The sequence below is a fragment of the Crocuta crocuta genome, unplaced genomic scaffold, assembly GCF_008692635.1.
Source record: "Crocuta crocuta isolate KB4526 unplaced genomic scaffold, BGI_CrCroc_1.0 scaffold36, whole genome shotgun sequence".
In the NCBI taxonomy this organism is placed as follows: Eukaryota; Metazoa; Chordata; class Mammalia; order Carnivora; family Hyaenidae; genus Crocuta; species Crocuta crocuta.
Window position 1 is genome coordinate 1,546,486 of NW_027532203.1, and position 19,936 is coordinate 1,566,421.

General features: G+C 34.4%; 1 protein-coding gene across 1 annotated transcript in view; it reads left to right on the forward strand.

Annotated features, from left to right (window-relative positions):
• The window catches only part of CDH19 (cadherin 19), a 69,572-nt gene that overhangs the window by 32,150 nt on the left and 17,486 nt on the right, over positions 1 to 19,936 (forward strand). The window contains exons 7-8 of the mRNA XM_077777669.1: positions 1,136 to 1,257; positions 9,689 to 9,810. Coding sequence (XP_077633795.1) covers positions 1,136 to 1,257; positions 9,689 to 9,810 — 244 coding nt within the window. The remainder of the gene's footprint in view (positions 1 to 1,135; positions 1,258 to 9,688; positions 9,811 to 19,936) is intronic.

Genomic DNA, 19,936 nt, shown 5'->3' on the forward strand with positions numbered 1-19,936 from the left:
GAATATATGTGCAATGAGGAGTCCTCACTGAACCCAAATTATTACTCTTCCTTAATCTTTATGATTAATCATTTGCAAGCAGATTAGACATGCTGAGTACTTCAAAGGCATCATTCATTGTGGAGTTTGAGATCAGTTTCCAGGTTTTTGCATTAGAGAATTTTATTATCTGGCTTATTTCCATGCATGCTCTAACAACAGCATATTCCATCCATATGTATGTATATATGTGTGTGTGTGTGTGTGTGTGTGTGTGTGTGTGTGTGTATAGGGTGAGGATATGCTTTACGTTGCTTCGAAGATAAAAACAAATATTAGCAAGCATTAATTTTTACCCCTGTTTATTTGTATTTTGCAAATGGCATTTTACCATTTATTGTTTTTAAAGTTTATTTGTCTTGGGGCGCCTGGGTGGCTTAGTCGGTTAAGCGTCCGACTTTCGCTTAGGTCATGATCTTGCGGTTCGTGGGTTCGAGCCCCACGTCGGGCTCTGTGCTGACTGCCAGCTCAGAGCCTGGAGCCTGTTTCAGTCTGTGACTCCCTCTCTCTCTGACCCTCCCCTGCTCACACTGTCTCTCTCTCTCTCTCTCCTAGAAATAAATAAAAAAACATTAAAGTTTATTTGTCTTCATAGAGAGAAAGAGAACAGGGGAGGGACAGAGAAAGAGAAAGAGAGAGAAAGAGAGAGAGAGAATCCCAAGCAGGCTATGCACTGTCACCGCAAATCCTGACACTGGGCTTGACACTGGGCTTGAACCCCTGAACTGTGAGATCATGGTCTAAGCAGAAATCAAGAGTCCAATGCTTAAACCAACTGAGCCACCCAGGTGCCCCATTTTATCACTTATTTTTAACTAAATCATTCACTTATTAAAATTGTCTTTCGGGAATGAGAATGAATTACATGTGTTTAGATTTAGCATACATAAGTTTAAATCTGAGATCATTTTAGTCTTTTATCCTCACTGAGTTAAATCTTAAGTATATACATGCACCTTTCTAAAAGCTGTTAGGCATTACATAACTTAGCTATAGAGAGCATGCATTTAATTTGTCTTATTGCATTAAAATAGTTTATGTTATCACAGTTACACAGACAAAATAATAGAATTTAGTGATGCTGTTTTTGGTGCAGGTATTCTATTATGAGAAGCAAAGCGTTCAGTGTCGATGGCAACGGCACAATCATCACAACCAGTGTTCTTGATCGAGAGATTACTGCTTGGTACAACCTAAGTATTACAGCCACAGAAGAATGTAAGTAGTCATTTAGGAACCACACATTGGTTCACCATATATTTTAAACCATTCAATAATCTCCAAATGTAGGAGGGAAAATTAGCTTAAAACGCTGTTAGCCTTGGAATTAAATGATACATAATATGTCAAAATTCACATATATGTATTTTATTCTATTATTTTAGATTACCAATGTCTGTCCAATCCTACTACAGTTTCTTCATATACTTACCACTGACTGACTTATTTCACTTGGCATAATACACTCTAGCCATCAGAGAAGACAAATACTATATGATTTCACTCATGTGGAATTTAAGATACAAAACAGATGAACATAGGGCAAGGAAAAAAAGAGTGAGAGGGAAGCAAACCATCCATAAAAGACTCTTAACAATAGAGAATAAACTGAGTTGATGGAGGAAGGTGGTAGGGGAATGGGATAAATGAGCAATGGACATTAAGGAGGGCACTTGTTGGGATGAGCACTGGGTGTTATATGTAAGTGATGAATCAGTAAAATTTACTGAAACCAATATTACACTATAGGTTAACTAACTAGAATTTAAATAAAAAGATGGAAATATATACATATACTTGCCACTAAATACTTTAAGACTTTTTATTATGACAAATTGAATATAGTTTTTGCAAATTCTTTTAACTGGGATATATTTAATATATATTTTCTATGGGTCCTCTTATAAGGTAAGTTCAATGAAAATAGAAAGTCTTGCGTACATTCCACACACAGAAAAATATCCATCCCTAAAAAGTATTTATGGGTGGAAAGAAGTTATAATTTTATTGCATAGGAAACTTTCCCTGAGAGCAAATTTTTTAATTTAGAGAAATGTTTAATTAATGTTATACATTGTTTTACTACTATCCAAGGAGTAGTAAACCTAATGAGTGGAAATTAAAATTTTAAATTTAAAGTCATTTAAAATTGACTAGTAATATCATACCATTTAACCATAATCAGTTTAGACTGACTCTATTAGTTCACAGGGGACTATTCTAGAAATCACATACAGAATGCCCGTGCCTTGTTCTATTTCTGGAACAAAATGTTAGCTATACTCTTGCACATTAGGGACAGGATAACACTCCAACACAGTCTTTAAGAATTTAGATATTTAAAAATAATCATATACCAATGAAAATATGAGAAAGAATATGAAGGATTCCAACAGCAAACATCCATTGGTACATCACAAATGGTAATGTTTTCAAATTAAACATATAGTGAAAGTTGTGTTGATAGTCACATCTTCAGTAATCAGTGGTGACCAGTATTGTTTGATGTGGGTTTTTTTTATGTTTTTTGTTTGTTTGTTTTCAGAGATATGTAGATGATTCCATGTTCAGGTTGTAAAAAGTAGATAAAAATCATCCTAATTTACTGCTTGGATAGTGTCTTCATGATTATCAATTAATTTGTTATTAAGCCAACCATATTAATTAATTCAAGCTCCAAGGAATAGATATAACACAATATAAAAGATTATCAAAATCATTACTTTTATTTAATTGGTAGGTTTCCTATAGTTCAGTTAGGAATTAAATTTGTGAATACAAAATGTTCTAGAATGCATCCTTTAACCTGTTTTGCATAAGTTTTAATAATCTTGTTTGCTTCTGTGGCTTGTTCACTTTAAATATATATCTGATTCCTCACTTTATTGAGCAGTTGGATGGTGACATGATGAGGTGGGACGTGTCTCTTGCATATTTCTTTGTCTTGCATTGAATAGCTCTATGGAAACACGGCAGGAAAATGGAGTCCGGGTGTTGAATTTTCCATTTAACGTAACAAGAAAAGATGAGGAGCAAATGTTACAGGGAATAAACGTCTGTTGCAAAGGAAGAAATGCCAAGGCTCTTGGTGTCAGAAAACACAAAGATGCTTATTTTGAAAGCAAGAAGCTTTTAGTCATTGGGCTTTCGGAGAACAAATGATTTATAATATCACTATTTACAAAGCTATTGAGAAAAAGATTTCAAATCTGTTCAAGGGAAGAGTGGACAGCTTTGAAAAATGTGTTTCTCTCTGAAATAGTTTTTAAGCTATTACAAGAACATGTTTTAATAAATTTGTAGAAACAGTAAGCTCATTTTATATATTAGGGAAAATATTTATAAGGATATATCATTTACTTTTTGTTATATTAGAAGTACTACAATGTGAGTTATTAGAAAGCAGAATCTTTAAAATGTATTGTGTGTACTCTGAGACACAAAGCATTCTAATCTTTTTATGAATGGATACAAAAAAAGGATGAATGACTGATGGGTATGAAAAGCTTGCAAAATAATCCAACTATACTCAAACCCATTAATTACATGATTGCTTTTTATCAAAAGGATGACATGAAGACCTCTAAAGAGATACTGTTTGATGAAATTTTTTGCTGCTCACCCCGCCCCCCACCCTTTTTTAAGGCCACGGAAGTAAATAGTAGCATCACAAAATGAAGCAAAAAGAGCACACAAATCTCTGGGATGCAAGATCACTGCTGTCCATAAAGATTAGTAATTCAACATATGTGTGTACATTTACATATATACCAAGAAGTACATGAATTAATCAATTTAACTATGTCACTGCCTACATACTGTGTTCAGAAGTGATATCCCAAGATTCAGTGACTGGCACGACAAATGCAATCAGATGAGACTTGTGCTCTTACCAAACTATTTCTCCTTACCAGATGGTCAACAGGCTTCACCATGTTAAGGAAAACAGTGGCTCCAAATGTTCTATATAATGTACTTTTATATATGTGCGTGGGTGTGTATGCATTTAATATTCAGGCAATGAAACTGATCCAATTCACAGTTTACAGTATTACTTATCACATAGGTTTACACTAAAGGCCATAGATGTATAATATAAATAAGGGAAAATAAAGAGGCAGTAACAGTGGCTGTAAAAACTGGCTACCATTTGTGAGTCACCAAGAAAAAAAAAATACAGCTTTGTCACTTCCATTTTTAGATATTTGTTTTTAAAACCTATATTTTGTAAGGTGGTTGTATTGGTGAGTTTTCAGAAATTATATTTTATTAAATAGATTACTTTTAGAATCACATATGCATATGTAGTTTGTGTGAAACTACATTTAGTAGCACTTTTATGGCTCTTAATAAAAATTTGTGGCAGACATTATTCCTATTTCACAGAAGATGACTCTGAAACTCTGTAGTTTATTTGCCCAACTCCTAAATGATGAAGCCAGGGACTGATCACAATAACATCTTATTTCTAAGCCTATGTCTTAATCCTCTGCCACACTATGCCGCTCTGTCTCTTACTGAGAATGTGAAAAGTGATACTTGCTCTCAGTATTTTCTTTTCTTTTTTGGTAATGTTTATTTATTATTGAAATACAGAACACGACTGTGGGAGGGGTGGAGAGAGAGACACACACAGAATCTGAAGCAGGCTTCAGGCCCTGAGCTATCAGCACAGAGCCTAACCTGGATCTCAAACCCACATGAGATCCTGACCCAAGCCGAAGTCACTTAACTGACTGAGCCACCCAGGTGCCCTAGTATTTACATATGTGCACAATAATCTCAATCAAATTTCATTTTTTCGTTTTTACTCTTAAAAAATAGAGTTTAAATACCAAATTATTTCAATTAATGACTCAAACATGGAATTTAAATCTGTTTGTATTGTACCACTTCTCAGGGCCAAATATCAATCATCTCCGTAAGTATGTTAGCCAGATTCTCCTTTGATACTTATACTGACTGTTCTCTGACATTTGCTCATCTTGTTCTGTATTATTGTTTCAACCATGTTCATTTGTTGGTGAAAGTATGTGTGGTTAATTGCAGGGCTGGTAATTGAAATGTGTGGTATAGTCATTAAAAGGGAGTTTGGAGGATGATTAATTTTTTAAATAGATTTTAAAGAACAAGATATTGAAGAATAAGACTTTGTCTTATTGGGCAAAAGTATGTTAAAAACATATTTTTAAAAATAAATTTGCTCCTGGAACATTAAAGCCAGAATATATGCATATTATAATAATTGTTTTATATTTGAAGATGGCAACATCTAAATGATTTTAGATGTGACATCTAAAATATATGTCACATTTTAAAACAATAAATAGTGTGGACTTGAAAACATTTTAATTCTTTTGAGGAAAAGCAAGTAAATAGAGCTTCCAATGAATTCAGGCAAATATAGAATAAAACAAGGGATTTAATAGATATGTAATTTTAGATACAGAAATTCATAAGGCATGATTATATCAGCATTGAAGTTGATCACTTGATACAAAAAGTACCAATTTATTTAGTAGATTTTTACACTTAAAAATTTGTGGATCATAGAATATTGTATTAAAACACATAATTATATAAAAAGAAGATTTAAAATGCAGTCAAGGAAAACAAACCTGTAAATGCCTGTGAAAGGCAAACTGAATATAAACTGAATACATTTATTTTACACAGAATTTACTACTTAGAAGTTAATCACTGTTTCAGAAATAAGTGATTAGAAATGTTATCAAGAACAGGAATTATACAGTTCATGCTGATCTGCTCCTGGCATTTTAAATCAGTTTTCTTAGACTAAAAAATAATACTTTTAGATAAAAGAGACTTAATATTCCCACTGTTATTTTTATTATAGAGCTGAAAAGTTACATGATTGGAATGAAATACCAAAATAAAATATAAGTAGATAAATATTTTCAGAAGTCCCCAAAGTTAGTGTACATTTAACTCATCCTTGAAGATGTTTTAAAATTTTGTTTCATCTTTTAAAAAATGGGTTAGAAGGAACTTTCATAACACAAGTAACCAATAATCATGTACTTTTTCTCTCTCTCTGGGATTTTTTCTTATTCCACAAAATTAAACTCATTTCACACAATTTTGGAGAAAATGTTCACATGTGCCAATTTCTTATCAATATAAAAAATAGTTGTTTGACCATATAAGTCTCAACAGTAATATTAACAGAGCACCTGGATGGTTGGAAACTGGGAATCACAAAATTGTCATTAAATACACTTGCTACACAGGGTACATAGCATAAAGCTTACAATGTAACAGTTATGCTGATTATAGGAGAGATGTTCATTTTAGCATTTGTTTCTCTAGCAAATGAAGTTCATTGTGCTTAGTCTCTTTCCTGGAAACATTCCCAAATTAAGCACCAAGCTATTTATCAGCATGCCATCTAAGTGAATAAAACTACTAACTACTCTTAAATGAAGCTATAAAAACATGTGTATATTTTATGTAGTTATACCAATTTTAAACCTAAGTTTAAACAGATTTTCCAGGAAAAAAAAAGATGAAACCCTTAAATGAATTTCTCACTACTTAAAAAAAAAATTGTAGCTGAAATAGTTTTTCTGTTTTACTTACTTAAAGAAAAATTTGTTCTGTGGCTATATATTACATGTTTAAACCATAAAAAATATAAGCTCTATTTTTTTTAAGTTTATGTATTTATTTTGAAAGAGAGAGGGAGAGTGAGAGAGAGAGAGAGCCCAAGCCAGGGAGAGGCAGAGAGAGAGGGAGAGAGAATCCTAAGCAGGCTTTGCACTGTTAGCTCTGAGCCCAGGGAAGGACTTCATCCACCAACCATGAGATCTTGACCTGAGCTGAAATCAGGAATCAGACGCTCAACTGACTGGGTCACCCAGGCTTCCTAAGCCTTAATTTTTGAATAATTCTATCATCTTGGAATACCTAGAAACAACTATATCATAATGTTTTATTTACCTATTTTTATCCTGAAAATAAGAACAACAGACAAGAATCTCAAGGTGCTAATTTTTAGAGTAAGCCTTAACGTGGTAAATGGTAAAGGCTGGATTTTTTGATATGTCCTAAACCAGGCATATTATAATTTTAATTAATTGGAAATTACACTTTTTATCATAATTGCAACTGTTATTTATTGGAAAAAATAATTACAAACAGAGTCTCAAACCGATTCAGAAAACAACTCTATCACAGGGGAATAGGGAGAAACCAGTTTTATAGCTGAAAAGTATTAACCAGGAGCCTGATGTACATTACAGGAATCTGTTGAGATTTCTAAGACTGAAAGAAATTTCGCCCTAGTATAGAACTGAGCATCATGTTCCCACGATAACCAAGTACTAGCCTTCAAGTAGGAAGACTTAACACCACGTGTCACACAGAGTTCCCTCTATGTTCACTAGGTGGTCGGCATGACCATCTGTGTTTGCCACCCACTTTTATCCAAAAGAAAACTAAATTTCTCATACTTTTAGGAGAAGAGGTAGTTTTGAACTTGGGTCAAAGCCTTTGCTGAAGTTAGGCTCCTACCTTCCAACAGAAACTGGGAGAAAGGAGGGTTATTTTCCTTGATAATTATATTTTAAATAGTTGGCTCCCAGCCCGTAAGAAGGTGGGCCTGGGATATAAAGTTGCCAAGACATGTATTTAGCTTTCAAAGGGTTACATATAGGGGCGCCTGGGTGGCTTAGTCGGTTGNCAAAACAAAAAAACAGAATACAAATCACAGGTTTCCTAAAGTAAATGGTTTAAGAAGAAGAAAGAGGGACATCTTTACCTTTATTTTCAACAGGGAGAAGTAACCCTCGTTATTGTTTTCTTAATGTATTTGCCCTTACAAATTACCATTGCAAATATAATGCTTTTCAAATCATAGAACAGGATATTATAAAGAAATTAAAACAACAAAGATACCATGCTTCCCTTGCTCTTTAATTATAAGTACCTTCCCACAGCATCAAGCAAAAAAACATTTAAGATAATGATATGCAAATATACATATATCATGCTGCGATTTGCTTTTTTAATCAGTTCATAAAATGCTGTGTCTATCACCCCTGGTTAGCAGATAAATAAATTCATAATACTTAATATTTACTGCTTATGTGTATCCTAAGTAATCTTATAAATGCTTTATATGTTTAATTCATTTAGTATTTTTAACATCTCTGTAAGGGAAGTTACTAGTATTTTTCTCATTTTACAGAAGAGCAGCTGAAACAGCCGTAGAGCATTTTGCTTAAATTGATAATCAAGATTAAAATCTATTTTTAAAGCCCATGGAAACTGATACATTTATTACATTAACTCATCCATTTTTAATAAGCACACAAAATGTCATAGTATGGTTGTAATTTATTCCTCAGTTCCCTTTTGCTATGCATTTGGATTATTTCCAGTTATTTGAGATGCAAAAAAAAGTAGACTAAATAGATTGGATCATACAGTCTTTTATTGTATGCATGAGTGCCTTGGACCATAGCATGTTTCAAATGTGCCCAGTTTTGCTGCCTAATACCTTTGACAAGGTCTGAGGCCAACTTTGATTGTCACAACTAGGGTTGTGCATGCTACTGGCATTTAGTTAGTGGAAGTCAGGAATAGTGTTAAGCACAGGACAGCCCCTCCCACCCCCCTGGCAAAAAACAGAACTATCTAGATTCCAAAATATCAAGAGTGATGAGGTTGAAAAACCCTGGCATCGATGGAGATGATGAGCATTTTCATTCTCATCCGTGAATTTCTGACTTATGATTATTTCCCCAAATTGTTGTAGTTTTTTGTTTTCATACCAGCTGTCAGAATTTGAAAATTAGAATTATTAAAATTTCATGTAATAATGCAAACATTTTTCCAGATCAATGGTGTTTTGTTGTTTTGGTTTAAACTTGTTTTTTTTTTGGGGGGGGGGGACACATTTAAAATACGTTTTTAACTATATATTTCCATTCCTTCACAGTTTCTATATTTCTTGACTCACTTCAGAAAATCCTCCCAATTCAATATATCCATAAAACTTTACCTAGATTTTATTGTAATTATTTTATTTTCAAATGTATTTAGATCCTTATTCTGTCCTTTTTTGTTTTTAAATACTTGACCGAACAATGCTATCATTTAGAGCACTTATTGCTGGATTTTTAAACTGCCTTTTCTACTTCAGCTATAACTGTAGGCCAGCCATTTAACTGTAATTTGTGGAACTAAATACTCAATGTTTTTTATCAGTAAAGTTGGGGAGGATAATAATGTTTTATTTATTAGAATCATATGTATTAATATACATATTATACACATACATCACAATACATATTATTAATATACATATCTTCACCAGTGGTTAGAGTTTAGGAAGTGTTCCTACATCTGTCCATCTTTTTCAGTCCTTCCTTATCAGCTCTATCTAGAGTCTATGGCAGGTAAAAGGCACTTGATTCGTATTGGTTGGGTTGAATATGTTGGGGGCATTATTTCCTAGGCTACTTTTGGAAAATATATGATTGATAAAGGGATCATGTGCACGGATGTCTTTTAATCAAGGATAATAGAAATATGCCACCCAGTCTCTAATGTCATTTTCATGACCTCATCCCCCCAAAGACAGCGTTAACATTCTTTATTTTCATTCTGTTTATTCAATTTGCAGACAATGTGCAACAAGTTTCCACAGTCCCTGTGTATGTGCAAGTTCTTAATATTAATGATCATGCTCCTGAGTTCTCTGAATTCTATGACACGTATGTTTGTGAAAATGCAGTTTCTGGTCAGGTAAGGACTTGCAATAAATTGCTAATATCTAAACATTGCCATATATTATATATAATAACTTTTGCTACGATTCCTCCCATTTTGCAATGATAAAAGTAAGTTTTACTTAACTGTATGAATTGCATGATTTTATGTTGTAAGTTCTATATAATTTAAATTTCTTCTTGAAAAAATTAAAATGGAAGCTTTAGGCATTCCACTTCCAGATTCCTCAAATGTTTGAAAAATCTGCTAACATTGGGAATTCATAGTAAAACTTTTATACTTTGTCAATGCAATATTCTTTTTTTTGTAATTCTATGGGATAAATAATCACATTTTAATGAATTTTTATTTTTTCATGCATCACCACATAAAGTAACATGATATATAAACATAAACATGAAGAGAAAGAGCTGGAATTTTTCTGTAGCTTATAACTATTATATCAGACATATTAACCCCAAAGAAACCTAATTTCAAATTAATTGCTAGCTATGTAAAGAATAGAAAGCATTCTTATTTTGAAATACATCATCTTTACTTCAAAATCATTTCCTCCCTCTTTTTTGGTTTCATTGTTTCTTTCTTTGTTTCTTTCTTTTGACTTTATTATTTATTTCACATATCTTGGCTTGTGAAACTCACTCTTCATTTGCAAAAAGTAGAGCTAGAAATAGATTGTTCTTTGTTTTCAGATCCACTACACAATAACCTTAAAATTGGTTAAGTGTCATTTGCAATTGTAGAAGCTTATTAAATGTCATAAAACATTTTTAAAAATGCATTAACTAGTTTTCAGAATACTGTATGTATGTATGTATGTGTATATATGTATGTAAGTGATTATGTGTATATATATTTACTGTAAAATCAATTATTCTCAGATTTAAATTTATCAACAAAGCTAGTTGAAGACAATTTGGATTTTATAAAAATTGAAATTTTAGTTTTCTACCAAAGAATAAGAATAGCCAACATTATCTTTTATATTTAGATACTTGCTATTGTGAGAAATAAACATATTTTAAGAATTAAACATTCCTAAATTGTTATGGATTTTTCAACTGTAACATAATGGAAATCATTAGTAGAACTTAAAATGTCTTCTGAAATTTGGCTATCTTTATTTTAGAATGTGTTTTATTCCAGAAGTAATTCTCAAGTCTTGCCTAAGGCATTTACAAATTTTATTTTATTTTATTTTATTTTATTTTATTTTATTTTATTNATATACAAATGAATTTAAACTGAAGCTACTTGTTTTGAATTGGTTAGGATTCAGAGGTTTTGATAAAGCAAAAGGTTAATATAAAACTTTCAGTGACTCCCACTGTGAGGCACCACCCCCTAGATCCAAAATCAAACTAACATAGAAACCTATGAACAGACAATATAGTGTAAAACGAATCACAAAAACAGAATACAAACGACATGGTTGTTACCCATGACTCTTACAGAAACTGAGTTTAGACGTTTCTTTGAACTTGGAATTATAGACTGTATACTTGGAAATTCAACATATCTGATTTTCTCAAAATTTTCAAACACATCTGTCTACCTGGACACAACAAATATCATAAGCTTAAAATTAAAATAATTTCAGAAATAATATATCTTATAATTTTCTAAATATATCTTATATTTCCATATTTAAGATGACTTGTATTTTTACAATTATTATAAGCAAAATTACATTTTATAGTTTACTATAACCTAAATACTTTAAAATTTAAATATTTTCTAACTTTACATAAGTGTGAATGTATTCAGAGCATCTCCCTGATTAAACAACTTATTTCCAAACTTAAAAAAAATAAGCTTAATTTACTTCATTTTCCCTAAACTTATTTTTAAAAATGTCCAGGGTGGTAATTCCACTTACCCAATAAAGTTCCATGTTCATCGATCTTAGCTGGGCTGAGATGGGGAGGAGATCTGGGAGACAACACAATTCATATCATAAGAGACTTGAGGCCAGGGCCCTAGACTTAGATGATAAAAACTTCAAGGGCGATGCTACCTCACTCTGGCGATCACACTGGAGCCTTTATTCTAACTCCTCAGCTGTTGTTTATAACAACTGTAATCAATCATGTTTATAATAACCTTTTCAACGTTTGCGCCATGTGACAAAATGCCAATACACATTTCTAGTACGAACTATCTCCCTCCACCACTGCATGAGAGTTTACTCATGTCTTTACTGAGGGAGTGGAGCCTGCCTTCTTTTCACCGATTCTGGCTCATAGGAAAGAACTCAGGAGTCAGGACATTTGTAATGTTGTGGAATACTCACTTCTTTCGAGAAGAGTATTTGTGGAGTTTTTGTTGTTTTGTTTTGTTTTGTTTTCTGCCTACTGGTCACTGACAGTGACACCATCCATGATCACAGGAGGTTTCAGGCATTAGGGCAAAGATGAATTCATGAATTCATTCTGCCCAGCGAAGGGCAGAGCAGGTGAAATTTCCTACAACACAGTTTTCTGACTTTGGTGCTTAAAATCTTCAGTGGATTTTCCAATACCGCCACATGAAAGCATAAAACTTACTGGTCTGGTATTTAACACTCTCTTTGATTTGGCCACAATTTATCTATCTTGCTTTAAAAAATATATATTTTCCTCTTCATACTCTGAATTGTCTTGCAAAATATAAATTACAGCTTCTACTTTAGAATTTTGTTCATATCAACCCTTCTTTCTGAAATGCCCCTACTGCAAAACTGAACTCACATGCCACATAATCAAACTGTTTTAGAGAAACAAAACAGATAAATTTAGGGGAAAGGGGAAAAAAAAGAGAGATAGACTGAGAGAGAGAGACACACAGAGAGAGAGAGAGAGAGAGAGAGAAACCATAAGAGAGTCTTAACTACAGAGAACACACTGACAATTACTGGAAAGGAGGTGGGGGAGGGGGATGGGCTAGATGGATATGAAAGAGGCACCAGTGATGAGCACTGGGTGTTATATGTAAGTAATGAATTACTAAAATTTACGCCTGAAATTAATATTACATCATCAGTCAACTAACTAAAATCTAAATAAAAACCTGAAAGGTCCCTGGGTGGCTCAGTTGGTTAAGCATCTGACTCTTGATCTTGGCTCAGGTCATGATCTCTTGGTTTATGAGATCTAGCTCCACATTGGACTCTGCACTGATAGCACGGAACCTTCTTGGCATCTCTCTCTCTCTCTCTCTCTCTCTTTGCCCCTTCTCATGCTCTCTCTCTCTGCCCCCTCTCCCTAAATAAATAAACTTAAAACTCTTTTTTAAAAAAACCTTGAAATACTAAAATAAAAAAATAAATAAGTAAAATACAAATAAACATATATTTATAATGCCCCAGACATGATTCTAGCAACATTTTAACGTTAAACCAATCCTCAAAAACTCTTAAAAAAATGTGAGCAAAATATATCATGTGCCTCATTTTCCAGGTGAAGAGGTCCAGAGAAGTGGTTACTTCCGAAGTAGAGAGAGGTTTTATCCTAAGTGTTGGAATCAGAATGCATGCATCTAACCATTATATTGTGTTGCCTCTCTATTCCTAGTTTGAATAGATCTTATATATTTGTGAAATGTGTCATCTCTAAGTTTAGCATGTTTTCTAAATTCCAAGATACCTGTGAACAGTGAGTGAGTTTATTTTTGTATTCTTGAAAACATATAGTGTAGTTCCCAATGATAACGACTTGAGTAAATGAACAAAGCGTGAAGACAATAGTTCTTGAAATAAAGTGTTTTTTCTATAATTCCCTGGGGATATACATTTGAATTTATTAGCCTTGCATGTTATATTTAAAACGTTGCAGTGTGAGGAGATCTCTTTAGGAGAGAGTATGGAGAGAGTTGATAATCAGTCTAAAGACAAATCTGGTCCAATACTAGTGTTTTGGGGGTTGGGACACACTAGAAAATGAACTTTGCAAACCAGGAAAATATGGTAATGTAGAAACCACAAAAAAAGTGTTCTAAGGAGGAAGGGGTTATTACCTGCCTTATTTTCTTCTTACGGTACAGGTAAAAGCAGAAAAGAAAAGATCCCATTGAATTTAACAATAGGGATTTTATCATTTTATTTTATTTTTTTAATGTTTTATTTATTCCTGAGAGAGAGAGAGACAGCGTGAGCAGGGGAGGGTCAGAGAGAGAGGGAGACACAGAATCCGAAGATAGGCTCCTGGCTCTAAGCCAGCTGTCAGCAGAGAGCCTGATGTGGGGCTCAAAGCCACAAACCGTGAGATCATGACCTGAGCCGAAGTCGGATGCTTAACAGACCAAGCCACCAGGCTCCCCATCAATAGAGATTTTAGACTTACTAGAGCATTCGTAGTTAATATTTATTTGTTGCGTGCATAATGTCATGCAGGAAGAAAATATAAAGTGAGAATATAAAAGAACACAGGGCACAACCTTTGGGAATAACAATATTTACGGATTCAGTAAAGAAAGAGAAGACTGCAAAGTAGACTGAGTAGGTGTGACCCATCATGTAAGAGAGAAACAAGATTGTTGATGTGGACATGAATGAATGCAACAGTTTTTGAGGAGGAAGTATCAGTAGGCTTAATTCCCACTATTCTAGGGGGGGAAAATCCTCGTAATTTACCACATGGTGAAATTTATTCTTTAAAAATAAGTAATTTGTATAAGTAATTCACAGCTATATAAATAAAATGACAGTGCAAAATAATTTTATTAAAATGTGGCAAAGAGAAATTGCACTGGATGCTTGTTAGGGAAGGCAAGGAAGATGTAAATCATCTTAGTTATATCTTAGTTAGTGAAAAAAAAGTACTAGGGGACACATTGGGGGAAGGTTGGCCAGTGTGATCAGGCCATCTGTGTAATTGGCTCTCATAGAAGTTAACTTCCTGCCATCCGATAGAGGATAGAGACTGAACGATAGGGGTCCTATCTTAATGGATGTCTACATTTCAAAGGGATGGTTTTCAGGATGTTGAGAAAGACCATCCTGCATTATCAAATTGGTAGTTTAGGAGAAGATTTATCTACATTACAAAGGGTAGAGAAAGAATTTGCAAACAGAAATTGTCTCTCGTAACTGGTCTATGAAAATGGAGGTCAGGCGCCCTCCTCCTCAGGAAGAAACCTGTCTCACGTTGAGTCAGGCTGAAGGCAATACTATGGTCCTCTTGGCCAAATGTTAACAAAATGTTAACACGATAAATATGCATTTGTCGGTATGTAATACTTCAAGAAGTTTAAAATACCTTTCACAGCTCATTTTTTTGTTGAAGAAAGAATGGCTATATTCTTTGCCCCGTGATTGCAAAGCATTTAATCTTTAGATTTATAAACAGCAAACATAATAATCACTCTAGTTAAAAGAACATTTCTATTGCATTCCCGTCCTTCCGGTTACATTTAGATATATTCTGCCTTCAGTAGTTTTCCACTTGCAAGATAAATCAAGTAGATTTTAGTGCAAAACACTTATAAAAGATGAAAAAATACTGTCACATTTATTTTTAGCGAAACAGAACGGCCCAGATCCTTATCACAAAATATCGTGTGATGAAGTCCTTCCTGTTGAGTGACTAAAAGGATGATTACTATATTTTCCCTTTATCCTTAAATTCATATTGTTCATTTGCTGATTCTTGATTTTGAGAATATTCATCTGTTTTTTTCTTCATCTGAAGGCTCAGTCTCAAACGCTTTTTTTAATACGTGATCAGTTTCTCCATCATCTTGGGTCTATAGTGTTGGTTTCTGCTTTTGGGTTACATCCATTCACAAATTACTGTGAGATGACTTCCTCTGCCAATTTTTTTCTGTCTGTCATTATAAATGTAAAATGACGTATTTTGAATTTTCAACTGTTTTTAAAGAAAAAATAAAATCCAACTAAAATGACAGCGTATCAGTTTTTTATGCCTTTTTGAATGATGATGTAAATACCTTAAGCAACACATTAAAAAAAAAAAACAGAAAGAAGAGAATGATACAACGGGGAAGATTTATTTCATTATTATATCAGCCTTTCAGCCCATTCATCCTACAAGTTTCATGTAAGTCTTTTAAAAGCACATTAGAAAAAATTTACAAGTAATGATGAAATGATTTGTAAGATAATGAAATAGCAAGATGTTCAAGGCATAAGAAAGATCACTAAGTTTTCTTAATGCATCCTTAATTTACAAAAGTGTCCACTGTACCCATTCAGTAATGGAAGGTTAGGAAAGTCATTTATTTAATAATAAGTTAATATCTCCTTATTAATAGGAACAGTTCTAAATTTTAAAAAATGAAATAACCTTTAAAAAATAAGTAGAACTGGTCAAAAGGAAACTCAAGTGCTAATTTTTGATGGAACAAACTTGAAAGGTTGGTTGAGAGTTGAATTCTGCGGAGGAAGAAACACGTCTGTTAGATGTAGAGGCATGGAATTCTTGTATGACTTGCTAGAGGTTTACATGCTATATGGGAAACCTATGACATGCTATACTTTTAATAATTTTACAGATGTGTGAAAGTTTAGGTAACATATTCAACATCATGTAGCTTAGGAGAGATTGAGCAAGGATTATAATTTGTGTCTGACCCCAAGAATGATGCTTATTTTAACTATGCCCAGATATTTTTAGAGACTAGCTATCTTTAGATTATTTGCATAACACAGAAACAAACAGAAAATTCATTTTTTTAAATTCCTGTACTAGTAAAAATTACACCTACAATTTTAATGGCAAAAATAAGTGTGAAATCAGTATGACTGAATCTTGCCCCCTACGCATAGTTCAAACTCAGAATAAATGACACTGGTCAGTGCTATTTCATGATCAGTTTCCTTTAAGGCAGAAAGCCAAGAATCATCAAATAAGTGAGGAAACTCCTAGATGTCACTATCAGATTTAGAAGTTTGTCCGAGGTCTTTAAGTACCTGAAATAATGATACACAGCATGGCTACTTGCAATAGTCTTCCACTCAAATCCAAGGGAACGCCAAAAGCTCTCTCTCACATTGCTACATACACTGTAGTTTATGAATTGACAACAATGTACAGATTATGTGCGTGCTCCTGATATATCCAGCATTAGCATAGTCATTTTCTTCTTAACAGTTGGTGGGTGATGCCTTATTTAATAATGTGGGTGTTAGAGCTCTCATGGCTCCTGGATTGTCATGGTTTGTGCCATGATTACCCAGACATTACATGTGGAATCAGATTGAGTTGGGTTCAGATTTCTTGTTTGAAATTGACTTGGTAGAATTCCTTCAAGTACAATTGAAACCAAGTACCTAAGATCAATATGTACCTCCCACTTTCAAAAGTGCTCTTAATCTCTTACTTGTTCCTAAAAATCAGATAGCAATGTGTGAAAATTACAACTCAATGGAGTAAGCTTTTGTAAAAATATTTACTTTAAAAGATAATAAAGCATATCCTGTGTGACCAAAATTATTTTTATGCAGACAACATATTTTTAATTTAATGGTGTTTGTAAGCAAAATATTAGAAACATTCTGCTTATTTTTTTAACCTTTATTTATTTTTGAAAGACAGAAAGAGACAGATCATGAGCAGGGGAGGGGCAGAGAGAAAGGGAGACACAGAATTTGAAGCAAGTTCTAGGCTCTGAGCTGTCAGCACAGAGCCTGACACGGGGCTCAAACCCATGAACCATGGAGATCATGACGTGAGCTGAAGTTGGAAGCTTAACCAAATGAGCCACGCAGGTGCCCCATTTGGGGCACCCATTTGGTTAGACACTTTCAGAGGAAATGAATTTTACTCTATTTAAAAATAATAAATAGTTGGGGCGCCTGGGTGGCTCAGTCAGTTAAGCGTCCAACTTCGGCTCAGGTCATGATCTCACTGTCCATGGGTTCGACGAGCCCCATGTCAGGCTCTGTGCTGACGGCTCAGAGCCTGGAGCCTGCTTCGGATTTTGTGTCTCCCTCTCTCTTTGCCCCTCCCCTACTCGTGCTCTGTCTCTCTTTTAAAAATAAATAAATGTTTTAAAAATGTTTACGAAAATAATAGTAAGAAATAGTTGACTAATAAGGAAGCAACTACACTATCAAAACACAAACTGAGAGATATACATGTCACATAGTATGAATTCTTGACAAAGCCAAGGAACAGAATATACCTCTCCATTTTGCAAACAGGAAATTTGGGTGTGGAAACAGAGAGGAAAGAGTCTCTTCTCTGGACTCAGGAATGAGAAAGTAGATGCAATGCAGAGAAAGAAGGGACTGTCCATGATGTACCTCCTGATCTGAGATACCCCTAAGTAAATTGCTAAAGAGAAGGTGGGGAAGAATGAAATATGGAGAACATATACTTTAGAAAATGGGGTAGGGGAGACAGAACTTCATAATAGCAAACTCTGAGGGAGACTTTGTACCAACAAACATGGGATTTGGTGTGAATTTGTTTATATTAATTCTCACCAAAGTGAAGCCCCTTCTTTCTTCTCCCACTTTCTCTCCTTCCCCTCAACATTCTTTACCAAAGAACAGGCCTCTCTGATGTTAAAAAAGCCCAGCACCTTATTTTTTAAAGAATGCAAACCTGTACGCACCTACATGCACACACAGACACATACAGAAACAAAAGAAAAAATGTAAGCAATCTATATCACAAAGAGAATTACAAATGGACCAAGAATGGTACGAAAAACAGATCTTCAGGCATTCCTGAAGAAACATCAGCTTCTGTGTACTTGAGACATGACCTATTAGTCTTTGATTGGTTTCCTCGTTTCTGATACAGCAATCTGTTCTAGGCTCCGCCATTTATTAATTTATTGCTTTGTAGCTTCACATTCATCCTTCAGTACTTCCTTAAAAAGTACCTGTGCCATGAAACTGCAATAACGAATTGGTACCTTTAGAGCATTTCTTTTATTGTGAATGCAACATGGAGCCTTGTCAAAGGAGGGCACTGAATGACTGAACAGTGCAGAACTTCCTGGCTCCCGTGTACAGCATGTTTCCTTTTTCCTTTCTCGTGCTGCACAGTAGGCTTTGTCCAGCCACAAGCATGGTCCCTTAGGTCCCAAAGGTATATTCCCTCGGCAGCCACATGACTCTATCTCAGGCCTGATGAGGTCTATGCAGCCCTCTCAGGGTGGATGCGGTGAGTTCTGGCCGTGACCTTGCACCTGCGGTGACCTCCGGGCTCCTTCTGCATTTCTGTCTGCCGGCGCACTTGGACCCTGGAGGTTTGTTCCTGCTTGCCTGAAGAATGTGGACTAGCTCTGGCCTTGGCCACCAAGTGAACTCCTTTGTCCTGAAAACAAGACGCTGCAATCACACACTCTACGAGGAGAGCTAAAGCTTGTCTTGGGGAGAGAGGCGCTCGTCCACACTTGTCTGTCTGGATAATTTCAGTGAACTTCCGTGTCCCCTTTGGAGTTCTCATTATATCTTTATAGTTACTCTCCTACTGTAGCTTAATCATTCTTTATATTAATCTTCCTCTTTTCAAATGACTGTGTGCTTCCTGTCCCTCAGTTGGACCCAGACTGATACTTAAGATCATCTTTTATATTTCCTGCCTCAGATTTGTAAGCAGTCATTTTCCTAAGATTTTATGATATTTTAGTGGAGTGTTGCAGAAAATGCAGATAGAATGGTTGGTAGGTAAAGCTGCGATTCCACCCCAGAAACCCAAGAAAAATCCTGCTTTCCCTTCCTCTCCTGTCTCACTATGTAGCTCTCCTATTCCCTATTTTCCAATAATGTGGAAGACCACTCTAAAGGAAACTCTACCACTCTTTGCTATTTCTTTGTTTATTTCCTTCAGTTGTTTACAATTCATGTACTTTACAAAACTACTGATATGATAAATTTCAGAAGGCTTTCTTTAATTAGAAGTCTCATAAGTATTCAGAGGTAAATAATTTTCCTTCAGATTGCAAATGCTAAGCCCACTTGTCATTCATAAGTTGGGATAGTTCTGTAATACATACGTGCATGTGTGCATAAAGGCACATATACATGTATGAAGCTATGCAAATTATGGCAAATGATGCTTTTTTTAACCAAATACTTTAAATTTTGAATAGAGACATGAATCCTAGGAGTAGTCCAGAACTCTTTCCTGTAAATGTAATTGAATTAATGTGGACAATATTTATTTAATTTACTTAGAGAGAGCGCAGA